At 42.8% G+C, this 13,686-nt stretch overlaps 1 protein-coding gene across 1 annotated transcript in view; it reads left to right on the top strand.

The window, feature by feature from the left end:
• Positions 1–13,686, top strand: part of MAP3K15 (mitogen-activated protein kinase kinase kinase 15) — a 151,594-nt gene that overhangs the window by 91,092 nt on the left and 46,816 nt on the right. Inside the window, exons 10-12 of the mRNA XM_054676915.2 lie at positions 5,819–5,969; positions 7,608–7,715; positions 11,091–11,140. Of these exons, the coding sequence (XP_054532890.1) occupies positions 5,819–5,969; positions 7,608–7,715; positions 11,091–11,140 (309 nt within the window). The remainder of the gene's footprint in view (positions 1–5,818; positions 5,970–7,607; positions 7,716–11,090; positions 11,141–13,686) is intronic.

Here is a 13,686-nt window from a genome sequence, read left to right as displayed (position 1 = left end):
TGGGAGGGAAGTAGGCGTGGTGGTGGGAAGGCAACACAAGGGGTCCCTGTGGGGATGGAAATTTCTCTAACTTGCCTTGTATCAGTGACAACATCCTGGTTGTGATATAGTACTATAGTTCTTTTTTTTTCTTTTTTTTCTTTTTTTCTTATTATACTTTAAGTTTTAGGGTACATGTGCACAACGTGCAGGTTACTTACATATCTATACATGTGCCATGTTGGTGTGCTGCACCCATTAACTCATCATTTAACATTAGATATATCTCCTAATGCTAACTCTCCCCCGCCCCCACACCATAACAGGCCCCGGTGTGTGGTGTTCCCCTTCCTGTGTCCATGTGTTCTCATTGTTCAATTCCCACCTATGAGTGAGAACATGTGGTGTTTGGTTTTTTGTCCTTGTGATAGTTTGCTGAGAATGATGGTTTCCAGCTTCATCCATGTCCCTACAAAGGACATGAACTCATCCTTTTTTATGGCTGTATAGTATTCCATGGTGTATATGTGCCACATTTTCTTAATTCAGTCTATCGTTGTTGGACATTTGGCTTGGTTCCAAGTCTTTGCTATTGTGAATAGTGCCGCAATAAACATACATGTGCATGAGTCTTTATAGCAGCATGATTTATAATCCTTTGGGTATCTACCCAGTAATGGGATGGCTGGGTCAAATGGTATTACTAGTTCTAGATGTCTGAGGAATTGCCACACTGACTTCTACAATGGTTGAACTAGTTTACAGTCCCACCAACAGTGTAAAAGTGTTCCTATTTCTCCACATCCTCTCCAGCACCTGTTGTTTCCTGACTTTTTAATGATTGCCATTCTAACTGGTGTGAGATGGTATCTCATTGTAGTTTTGGTTTGCATTTCTCTGATGGCCAGTGATGATCATTTTTTCATGTGTCTTTTGGCTGCATCAATGTCTTCTTTTGAGAAGTGTCTGTTCATATCCTTCGCCCACTTTTTGATGGGGTCGTTTGTTTTTTTCTTGTAAATTTGTTGGAGTTTATTGTAGATTCTGGATATTAGCCATTTGTCAGATGAGTAGATTGCAAAAATTTTCTCCCATTCTGTAGGTTGCCTGTTCACTCTGATGGTAGTTTCTTTTGCTGTGCAGAAGCTCTTTAGTTTAATTAGATCCCATTTGTCAATTTTGGCTTTTGTTGCCATTGCTTTTGGTGTTTTAGACATGAAGTCCTTGCCCATGCCTATGTCCTGAATGGTATTGCCTAGGTTTTCTTCTAGGGTTTTTATGGTTTTAGGTCTAACATGTAAGTCTTTAATCCATCTTGAATTAATTTTGAAATAAGTGCAGTGTGGTGCTGAGAAGAATGTATATTCTGTTGATTTGGGGTGGAGAGTTCTGTAGATGTCTATTAGGTCTGCTTGGTGCAGAGCTGAGTTCAATTCCTGGATATCCTTGTTAACTTTCTATCTCGTTGATCTGTCTAATGTTGACAGTGGGGTGTTAAAGTCTCCCATTATTATTGTGTGGGAGTCTAAGTCTCTTTGTAGGTCTCTAAGGACTTGCTTTATGAATCTGGGTGCTCCTGTATTGGGTGCATATATATTTAGGATAGTTAGCTCTTCTTGTTGAATTGATCCCTTTACCATTATGTAATGGCCTTCTTTGTCTCTTTTGATCTTTGTTGATTTAAAGTCTGTTTCATCAGAGACTAGGATTGCAACCCCTGCCTTTTTTTGTTTTCCATTTGCTTGGTAGATCTTCCTCCATCCGTTTATTTTGAGCCTATGTGTGTCTCTGCACGTGAGATGGATTTCCTGAATACAGCACACTGATGGGTCTTGACTCTTTATCCAATTTGCCAGTCTGTGTCTTTTAATTGGGGCATTTAGCCCATTTATATTTAAGGTTAAAATTGTTATGTGTGAATTTGATCCTGTCATTATGATGTTAGCTGGTTATTTTGCTCGTTAGTTGATGCAGTTTCTTCCTAGCCTTGATGGTCTTTACAATTTGGCATGTTTTTGCAGTGGCTGGTACTGGTTGTTCCTTTCCATGTTTAGTGCTTCCTTCAGGAGCTCTTGTAGGGCAGGCCTGGTGGTGAGAAAATCTCTCAGCATTTGCTTGTCTGTAAAGGATTTTATTTCTCCTTCACTTATGAAGCTTAGTTTGGCTGGATATGAAATTCTGGGTTGAAAATTCTTTTCTTTAAGAATGTTGAATATTGGCCCCCACTCTCTTCTGGCTTGTAGAGTTTCTGCCGAGAGATCCGCTGTTAGTCTGATGGGCTTCCCTTTGTGGGTAACCTGACCTCTCTCTGTGGCTTCCCTTAACATTTTTTCCTTCATTTCAACTTTGGTGAATCTGACAATTATGTGTCTTGGAGTTGCTCTTCTCGAGGAGTATCTTTGTGGTGTTCTCTGTATTTCCTGAATTTGAATGTTGGCCTGCCTTGCTAGTTTGGGGAAGTTCTCCTAGATATTGTCCTGCAGAGTGTTTTCCAGCTTGGTTCCATTCTCCCCGTCACTTTCAGGTACACCATTCAGACGTAGATTTGGTCTTTTCACACAGTCCCATATTTCTTGGAGGCTTTGTTCGTTTATTTTTATTCTTTTTTTCTCTAAACTTCTCACTTCATTTCATTCATTTGATCTTCCATCACTGATACCCTTTCTTCCAGTTGATCGAATCGGCTACTGAGGCTTGTGCATTCATCACATAGTTCTTGTGCCTTGGTTTTCAGCTCCATCAGGTCCTTTAAGGACTTCTCTGCATTGGTTATTCTAGTTAGCCATTTGTCTAATTTTTTTTCAAGGTTTTTAACTTCTTTGCCATGGGTTCGAACTTCCTCCTTTAGCTCGGAGTAGTTTGATTGTCTGAAGTCTTCTTCTCTTAACTCGTCAAAGTCATTCTCTGTCCAGCTTTGTTCCATTGCTGGTGAGGAGCTGTGTTCCTTTGGAGGAGGAGAGGTGCTCTGATTTTTAGAGTTTCCAGTTTTTCTGCTCTGTTTTTTCCCCATCTTTGTGGTTTTATCTACCTTTGGTCTTTGATGAAGGTGACGTACAGATGGGGTTTTGGTGTGGATGTCCTTTCTGTTTGTTAGTTTTCCTTCTAACAGTCAGGACCCTCAGCTGCAGGTCTGTTGGAGTTTGCTGGAGGTCCACTCCAGACCCTGTTTGCCTGGGTATCAGCAGCAGAGGCTGCAAAACAGTGGATATTGGTGAACAGCAGATGTTGTTGCCTGATCATTCCTCTGGAAGTTTTGTCTCAGAGGAGTACCCTGCCGTGTGAGGTGTCAGTCTGCCCCTACTGGGGGGTGCCTCCCAGTTAGGCTACTTGGGGGTCAGGGACCCACTTGAGGAGGCAGTCTGTCCATTCTCAGATCTCGAGCTGCGTGCTGGGAGAACCACTACTCTCTTCAAAGCTGTCAGACTGGGACATTTCAGTCTGCAGAGGATTCTGATGCCTTTTGTTTGGCTGTGCCCTGCCCCCAGAGGTGGAGTCTAGAGAGGCAGGCAGGCCTCCTTGAGCTGAGGTGGGCTCCACCCAGTTCGAGCTTCCCGGAGGCTTTGTTTACCTACTCAAGCCTCGGCAGTGGTGGGCGCCCCTCCCCCAGCCTCACTGCCGCCTTGCAGTTTGATCTCAGACTGCTGTGCTAGCAATGAGTGAGGCTCTGTGGGCGTAGGACCCTCTGAGCCAGGCGCGGGATATAATCTCCTGGTGTGCCATTTACTAAGACCATTGGAAAAGTGCAGTATTAGGGTGGGAGTGACCCGATTTTCCAGGTGCCGTCTGTCACCCCTTGCTTTGACTAGGAAAGGGAATTCCCTGACCCCTTGTGCTTCCCGGGTGAGGCAGTGCCTCGCCCTGCTTCAGCTCACGCTCAGTGCGCTGCACCCCCCTGTCCTGCACCCACTTTCCGACACTCCCCAGTGAGATGTACCTGTTACCTCAGATGGAAATGCAGAAATCACCCGTCTTCTGCGTCGCGCATGCTGGGGGCTGTAGACTGGAGTTGTTCGTATTCAGCCATCTTGGCTCTACCAAAAACTGTACTATAGTTTTGTAAGATGCTACCATTGGAGTAAACCTGGTCAAAGATACATGGGTTCTCTCTGTATTGGTTCTTAGCACTTCATGTAAATCTAAAATTACCTCAAAATATCATGTTTAATTAAAAAGAAAATGAGTTTGAAATTTTGTCATTTTGTAATTGCTTTGAACTTTGAACTACAGCTGACCCTTGAACAATGTGGGAGTTAGGGGCTCAGTTGAAAATTCACCAAAAACTTAACTACGAATAGCCTACTGTTGACTGGAAGCCTTACCAATAACATAAACAATATTTTGTATTTTATATTTTGCAAAAAGTGCAGGATTTTCGCAACCACTGACAACTGCAGTGACGGCTTCATGAATTTCCTTTTCTGTTTTTCCTACGATTTTTAGGCTGGCTTCATTTATCTTGAAATGGCAGCAGCCGTAACTGCAGAACTCAATCTGCAATACATATCAAGCAATTCAACTTTTTCTGGTAATGTCATGACTTTTCTCTGCTTCTTGGGAGCATTTCCAGTATCACTAGTGGCACTCTGTATGGGTCCCATGGTGTTATTCATTGTTTATGGTGTCACACTAAACCCAATGAAGAATGCACGAGAACTGTGAGTGATCACTTTTTACTATGATCTGCAATTTACTGGAGAGACGAACTTCTCATGCAAAAATGATCAGTCTCACACGGTGGAAGTTTTTTTTTGGTTGTTTGTTTTTGAGACAGAGTCTCGCTCTGTTGCCCAGGCTGGAGTGCAGTGGTACAATCTCAGCTCACTGCAACCTCCGTCTCTCAGCTTCAAGCATTCCTTCTGCCTCAGCCTCCCGAGTAGTTGGGACTATAGACGCCTGCCACCGCATCCGGCTAATTTTTGTATTTTTAGTAGAGACAGGATTTCACCATGTTGGCCAGGCTGGTCTTGAACTCCTGACCTCAGGTCATCTGCCCACCTAGGCCTCCCAAAGTGCTGGGATTACAGGTGTGAGCCACTGCACCTGGCCACATGGTGGAGTTTTAAGCAGATACTTACAACAGGAGCTCACCACAATAGCAACAGGAGGTGGCTATGAAATTCTTACAGTAGTGCAGTATGCACTACAGTTAATTTTATGCAGTTTTGATATAATACCACATCTTTACATTTGTTTATATTTTTCTTGACTGGGATTGGTGCCATATACAGTCTGTAAGTGTGTGTGTAAGTTTTGGTACATTTTAACTTTTTATAAGAGATTTGTATATATGTTGGGTAGTAAATGATAAAATGGACCAGTACCTACATATATTTTATGCGTTCATGGCATACCTAGCTTTTTCTAATTTTTTTTTTTTTATATTTCTAGGCTGCACAGTTCATCTGCAAAGTTTTTCAAATTGTCGCACGTCTCCAGAACATTTTCCAATGTATCTATTGGGAAAAAAAATCCGTGTATAAGTGGAGCTGCGCAGTTCATACCTGTGTTGTTCAAGAGTCAGCTGTGCCTGCCCTTGTTATTTAAAACAGTTACCACATGCTTTCCAATCTCCACATTTTAGGCAGTAGGTACTAAAATTGGGGTTAGCCCAATGTTGGTAAAAAGCCACGTTGTGTTATTTTGTTGGATGGACTTACTTTGCCTACTGCTCGTGTTTTCTTAATTAGTTTTGTGGCTGCTGAGCAGTCGTTTATGAAGCGCTCATGACATAATATGAATTTAAGTGAAGAAAAGCTTTTGGAAAGCTTCTTTTAAAGGGACTTGAATTGAATTCAGTTTCTTTAGGAATCCAATATATTGCTGTTTGTGATTTTTCTAGGTACCTGCGATCATTAGTTCAGAACTTGTTACTAATTCGGCGCTTCAAGAAACCCATTATTGAACACTCACCCAGGCAAGAGCGGCTGAACTTCTGGTTAGATATAATTTTTGAGGCAACAAATGAAGTCACGAATGGACTCAGATTTCCAGTAAGATATGCTAAATCCATTTTTTTTTTTAAGATTAGGAAAAAAACTAGGGATTGGTGCTATTTAACTATTGAATACTCTGAACTGAAGAAAACCGTAGAGTAATTTTAAATGTTGGGATAAACATCAATCTTATGTGAAATCAGTAAGTGATAGATCAGCTCACTCATAGATCATTGGCCATATCCTCTATAGTAGTCATTCTCAATTGGAAGCAACTTTGTCCCCCTAAGGTACATCTGGTAATGTCCGGAGACATTTTTGGTGGTCATGACTTGGGGAGAAGGTGGCGCTACTGGCATCTGCTGGATAGAGACCAGGGATGCTGTTGAACATCCCACAATGCACAGGACAGCCCCCTCCAATAAAGAATTATCCAGCCCAAAATGTCACTAGTGCCAAAGTGGACAAACTTTCCTCTAAAACAATGTAGCACCACGAGTGGAAACTTGGAATTCAGCGTGGTTTCCTGTTAAGCTTTGGTTTGCCTCTAAGGCCACTAATTGTTATTTAAAAGTTACCAAAAAGGCAAAATTGCTTTTAGCTTTTCCTTGAGTTTTTGTTTTAATGTTATGACTGTCTTAGAGTCATGAGTGAAATATGTGAATGTCTTGGAAATTGAACTTCAGATAATTGTGTTCCATATTTATGCGTTGAGAATTTGTGAACATGCCATTTCCAAGAATTTCATTAAGCATCTAATAAAAGATTGTTTGAAATGATTATGATAATTATTTTGTTGCCGGTTAATAATACATTTTAAAATCTTTTTTAGTTATGAAATATTTCAAACCTACTGAAAGGTACAAAAAAATAATGGAGCAGACAACCGCGTAATCTCTAACCAGGTTTAGTGATCTTAAACATGTTGTTTTATTTGTTTTGGAGATTTATTCCCTCTCTCCCTCCCCATCTCACCCCTCCTCTTTCTCTTCCCCTCCTCTTTTTTTTCTTTTCTTTTTTTGAGACGGAGTCTCGTGCAGTGGTGCGATCTCGGCTCACTGCAACCTCCGCCTCCTGGGTTCAAGTGATTCTCCTGCCTCAGCCTCCTGAGTAGCTGGGATTACAGGTGTATACCACCACACCCATCTAATTTTTGTATTTTTAGTAGAGACAGGGCTTCACCACGTTGGCCAGGCTGGTCTCGAACTCCTGACCTCAAGTGATCCGCCTGCTTTGGCCTCCCAAAGTGCCCTCCTCCTTCTCTCCTGATTTTCTTCCTTTGGCCTCCTTCTTCTCTCCTTTTCCCCTTTTCTCTTTTTCGTCCCCTTCTCTTCTTTCTCCCCACCTTTTCTCTCCCTACTCTCCTCCTCCTCACCCTCTTCTCCCTCTCTCCCCTCCCCTCCTCTCTTTTAACAAAGTAACACCTTACTGATGGGCCATCACCTCTTTTTTTTATCTCCTTGCATCTTCCCCCCCCCCCCCAAGAGATGGCATCTCAATATGTTGTCCTTGAACTCCTGGGCTCAAGTGATCCTCCGACCTCAACCTCCCAAAGTGCTGGGATTACAGGCATGAGCCACTGTGCCTGGCCCTCAGTGAGGATTTATTGAGTACGGACCTCCCCGCCTCCTCGCTGGGCAGGGTGCGCTATGTTTTCTACCCGTGTACGTTAACAGGCATCTGTTCTTGTTTCAGGTTCTGGTCATAGAGCCAACCAAAGTGTACCAGCCTTCTTATGTTTCCATAAACAATGAAGCTGAGGAGAGAACAGTTTCTTTATGGCATGTCTCACCCACAGAAATGGTAAGGAGGAAAAATCACAAGCAATTTAATCAGTTTTCAAATAGGAGAGTCTAGGTGGTAGTATTTGAAGGAAAAGGCACCCATGTTTAACTTCTGAATTATGAGAATATATGAGAGAGTATGATCACAGATGAGAGACAGTAGGTTTTTCCATTTTGTGTGTGTGCGGGCATGTGTGTATGTGGGCATGTGGTGAGGTGTGGGGGTGGGGGAGTGTGTGTGTGTGTGTGTGTGTGTGTGTGTATAAAAACATTAAAACAAATACAGGTTTGTTTGTTTTTTTATAGTTAAACCTTAGGGAAGTGGGTAGAGGATACAGGCTGGTGTGTTGTTTCACAGCTGTAGTCCCAACACTTTTGGAGGCCAAGGCAGGCGGGTTGCTTGAGCCCAGGAGTTCAAGACCAGCCTGGGTGACACATCAAAACCCCGTCTCTACAAAAAATAAATTTAAAAAATTAGCCGGGCGTGGTGGTGCACACCTGTAGTCCCAACTACTTGGGAGGCTGAAGTGGGAGGATCGCTTGAACCTGGGAGGTCGAGGCCACAGTGAGCTATGATTGCACCACTGCTCTCAAGCCTGGGCAACAGTGAGACCCTGTCTCTAGAAAAATAAAATAGTAATATATTTTTAGAAGCACTTATACTGGCTTTCTTGATATTCCTCAACTATTACTGGATCTTGTGGCTTTCCAGATAAAACTCAGACTCTTTTACTAAGTGTTCAAGTCCCTCCCTATATAATCCTGCCCCCTCCCTTCCTCTTTCTCTTCAGCCCTCAGTGCCAGTCAGGCTGTCCTCTTACTAGCCCCTGAGCTGTCCCTGCGGGAGCTCCTGTCTACCCTTTCATTTCCATCCTTGATCCTTTTGGGATTTCCTTCTTCCGATTATCCAAGTCCTAGCTTTTGCAAAGTCATCTTTAACCACTCCTTCATTCCTTCCGCTGAGTGTCTGTAGGCTACCAGTTGCCTGTATCATGCACAGAAGAACATCCTAAGAATGCCCATACATGACTTCTATGTTTGTAGCTGTAGGAGCTATGGAACAGTTACCCACTCCTGAACAAATGCCTGTTGATTATTACATAAAATGTGTTGTTTACTTAACTAGTAAATGTTCCTCCCAAATCAAGAAGTTCTCTAAAGCCACCGTGGAATAGACCTGCCATTGGGGAAGACTTTGGAAACTCATGTGGCTAAGCTTTCTGTATATGTGCAGCCTCCTGCAGGTGGCTGTGGGTTAGACAAGACTCTTGAGTCTGCCCTGGCTCCCATTTCTGTGCCTGAATCCAAAGGCCGACTCCTGCTGTCTGCCACTATCCTCTCTGCATGACTTTGGACTCATGTCTCCTCTGAAGTACACTTAGCCTTTCTATGCAGTTGGATTGATTTGCTGGCTTTCATATTCTCATACCCTCTTATGAGAAGCCTCCAGTGGCTTCCCGTCTCACGCAGAGTCAAAGCTGACATCCCGAGGGTGGCCTAGAGGTCCTGCATGATTTGCCCATGAGCTCTCCAACCTCCTCTTCTACTCCCATCCCGCTCACTCCACTGTAGCCATATTTGCCTCTTTGTTGGTCCCCGAACGTGCCAGGCACACCCCTCCTCAGGGCCTTTGCACTTGCTGTTCCCTCTGCCTGGAACTCTTCCCCCAGGCATCCACGTGGCTTCCTTCTTCCCCCACTTTAGCTTTCTGTTCAGAAGTCATCAGCGACGCCTACCCTGAACATCCTGTTGAACAACGTGACCCCCGCCCTATCTTAATGCCCTTCCCTACTTTATTTGTCTTCATAACACTTTTCACCGCCCCCCATGGTATGATTTTACTGTTTAATCTATTGTCCATCTCTCTTCACTCACATGTAAGGCCCATGAGGACAGGAACTTTGTGGTTCTCTGCTGTGTCTTCAGTATTAGTACTTTGCCTAGCACATACATGGTAGGTGCTTGATCAACACGTATGACTAAAACTTCTCCCATCGGAAACCGTCTTCCCAGTCTGTTCCTGTTGTCATTGCTCCAGGATGGCAAGAAACTAGTCATGTGCCTATTCATGGCAGTTCTCTTGAGCCAAATGCTCAGTCACATGGTTCTCATACTTTTCTTCCCTGGGTGGCTTAGTTGGTCACTTGTGACATTCCTCAGGCCAACCAAATGGAATTTTTTTTTTTTTGATGCAGGGTCTCTGTCACCTAGGCTGGAGTGCAGTGGAGTGATTTTGGCTCACTGGAACCTCTGCCTCCCAGGTTCAACTGATTGTCCCATCTCAGCCTCCTGAGTTGCTGGGACTACAGGCGTGTGCTACCATGCTCAGCTCATTTTTGTATTTTTAGTAGAGACGGGGTTTCAGCATGTTGGCCAGGCTGATCTCGAACTCCTGACCTCAAGTGATCACCCCCACACCTCGGCCTCCCAGAGCGCTGGGATTACAGGTGTAAGCCACCACGCCTGGCCCAAATGGATTTTCCTACTTAAAATTATTTTCTGCAATTGTGATGTATTGATGTTATTGCCTATGGATTTTCCAAAACTGGAGTTTCAGATGTTCCTTCTCAGGCTTAGCTTTGTGCAAAGTGTAGTGGTAGTGAAGGGAGGGGACCGAGTTAGTTTTTGTTTGTAAGTGCAACTTGGGTGCTGTTTGAAATCCCAGTTAGTTTTTTTATTAATCATGGTAGGCTAGCTTCTAAAACAAACAGCCCCCAAATCTCAATATCTTAACATGATAAAAGTTTATCTATGCCTCGTGTCATATCCAGGTTGCAGAGGGTGGCGGTGGGGGGCATTCCATCTTGCAGTGGATGGGGAAAGAGGAAATAGAGGGTTGCTGTGGAGTTTTTGAGTCAGGCCTGCAGGTGATGCACAGCATTCCTGCTCACATCCCATTGGCCAAAACTCCACTGTATATCTCTCTAGCTGCAAGGGAGGCTGGGAATTGTAGTTCAGCTCTATGTTCAGGGAGAAAAGGAAGACTGATGAATGCTGAAAGGTGTCTGTCGCAGTCTTGCCTCTCCCAACATTTTTGCAAGTCACTCAACTTAGGTGGGCTAGTCCCATGCTTGTTTTAGAGTTTGCCTACTATGTTGACAGAAGATGAAAAGCCACTCACTGTGTGTTTATTCTATGCTTATTATTTCTATCTGAAACTTAGATTATTTCAAATTTACATCATTTAAACTGGATTAGAGATACAAATGAATTTTTATAATACATAAGAAAATGTTTCTGGTGTTCCATGTTATACAAGGTGTATTGCTGTAACCCGTAAAAAAATCACCACTGCAGGTAAAATAGCAGAAATGATTGACCATAGAATGAAACAAAAAAAATCATTTGCTTTAAAAAACTCAAACTATTGACTTCTGTCTTTGATAACTTGCAGAAACAGATGCACGAATGGAATTTTACAGCCTCTTCCATAAAGGGAATAAGGTAAGAACATAGGAGAAAATGGAGTTACTATTTTAATGCAAATGATGATAATGTTTTATGCACTTTAATGTTTCCACTTACTCATAATATGGAATGTTCTTATTTTTAATGGAATCCAAAATGGACTCTCTATTATGTTGTCCTTCCTGAGCTAGTTATTAATACTAGTGTACTCCTAGTGAGAACTTCTTGGGTTATTATAATAGAGTAGCTTTGCTCATATTCAGCAGACTAAACTCACTTGTGCCATTTTTTTTAAAGAAGTGATCTGTAGGAAGAGAAGATGTATCTTTTTTGAGCCAAAGATGTTCAAGTGCTCAGTGACTCTGAGAACTGAAGCCAGGAGATGATTAGTGGCAACACTCGGGTTGGGATCTTGTGAACAGAGTAATGGAGCTGGGAGATTTTTTTCAGGGAGGGCATGAAGTGGTGTATTCTCGGGAGAGGAGTAGCTCTTGCATTTTGGTTCAGGAGTGGTGACAGTTTGAGCCTGAGCTGTGTGGCCTTACCCAAGCAGGGCTAAACATCTCAGCTGCACTTGTCACCCTGGCAGCTCATTCGAGGGTGAGACTGGCTGTGAAGTAGATGTGAGTTCTAATCTCTCTTTGCTGGGTGATGTTAGGAAAGTCACTCAGCTTCTCTAAGTCTCAGTTTCTTCCCTATTTTCTTCAAATAAAGGGCTTGTACTAGAACATTCCTTTCTCTGACTCTGAGGCTACCTCAGCCACTGAATGAATCCCCAGTTACTTCTAGACATAGTGTGATCCTGTCCTGGAAACATCAGTATTGAAATTAGGATACCATCAACATCACTTAAAAGGAGGGAAATAATTTAAGTACAAAGTAGTGCATTGGGATGATACTGCCCAGGAAATACAAGGCAATTTGAAATACACTCAGCAAAGCATACACAAAGCAGCAGAAAAGGGAATAAAATATGGTCTCTGTCCTCAAGGAGTTTATAGTCTCATGAAAAGGAAAGGTAAGGTATTTGTGAAATAATTTATTGTGGTATTACGAGAATTTCTAGACTCGGAAAATATCAGGACACAGTATTTGTGGCCACACAAGGGAAATGGAAATAAACACGGCACTGTAGCTCAAGAAAGGCCTTTCTTTAAATGTTATCTGGTCCATCTCCACCCAGTGTGTGTACCTGACTCTACAGCTCATCCAGCAAGCAATATTCAGCTTGCCTGAACATAGCTAGTGTCAGAAAATCTGCTAGTAAAATAAGTATTTTTATTTTTTAAATTATTTTATTTTATTTTATTTGTCTTGCTCTTTCACCCAGGCTGGAGTACAGTGGCAAGATCTCGGCTCACTGCAACCTCTGCCTCCCAGGTTCAAGCGATTCTCCTGCCTCAGCCTCCAGAGTAGCTGGGACTACAGGTGTGTGGCACAATGCCTGGCTGATTTTTTTATTTTTTGTAGAGTCAGGGTTTTGCCATGTTGGTCAGGCTGGTCTCGAACTCCTGACCTCAAGTGATCCGCCCGCCTCAGCCTCCCAAAATGCTAGGATTACAGGCATGAGCCACTGTGCCTTGTGAAGATTTTCAAAAATGTGTTACTTAGTAATTAAGTTGTGTTAGAGCAGGTAGTCAAGATCCTTCTGTTTGTGCCTCCTCATAGAGATACCTCTAGGTGCCATTTCAGCCATCAATGGGGATTTACAAAGGGCCTGAGGGCGTATCATCCTCGCCCCACCCCTCCCTGGGACCCATGTGACCTGAAGAGTATACTTTGAGCGTTCCAGAGGCTCTCCAACTAACTGTGGTGGTTGCTTTACAGATTGATTTTCAAAACCTGCTCACTTATAATCTAGTTCTAATTCTTTTTGAATCTCCTCTGTACTCTTGGTGTTCCAACCCAGTATTTGTCATGCAATCTATAACATAAAGAATGGTCTAGGACAGTTTGGATCTCAGCAAGAGATAACTTAGAAAGGATGAGATAAAGTGGCTTCAGTTGTTTGAAGGGACAATGATAGAAGAGAATCTAGCCTTCCTCTCCATAATACCTCCTGGCATGAGGGCCACTGCTGTCTGACATACAATCTACTAGCAGATTTCCTGTCACTGGCTATGTCCAGGCAAGCTGAATATTGCTTGTTGGATGAGCTGTAGAATCAGGTACAGACCCTGGGTGGAGATGGACCAGATAACAAACATTTAAAGGCCTTTCTTGAGCTACAGTGCCATGTTTATTTCCATTTCCCTTGTGTGGCCACAAATACTGTGTCCTGATACTTTCCGAATCTAGAAATTCCCTTAATACCACAATAAATTATTTCACAAATACCTTGCCTTTCTTTTTCATGAGATTATAAGCCCCTTGAGGACAGAGAACCATATTTTATTCCCCTTTCTGTTGCCCGTATGCTTTGCTTAGCACTGAATTATATTAAGAGTAAGTTCATATTAAGGTCAGTTGATAAATACAAACTCAAATATAAGCAAGATAAATGTCTCTGGTATTTAAATTTCATAGAGAAATAAAAGGCAGACTTGGGGGGTGTTTGTTAAAACATTAATGAATCTTTCAGG

Source organism: Pan troglodytes, chromosome X (genome assembly GCF_028858775.2).
Source record: "Pan troglodytes isolate AG18354 chromosome X, NHGRI_mPanTro3-v2.0_pri, whole genome shotgun sequence".
Taxonomy (NCBI): Eukaryota; Metazoa; Chordata; class Mammalia; order Primates; family Hominidae; genus Pan; species Pan troglodytes.
The sequence above is the reverse complement of the archived record's forward strand: the minus strand, read 5'-3'. Positions and strand labels throughout refer to the sequence as shown.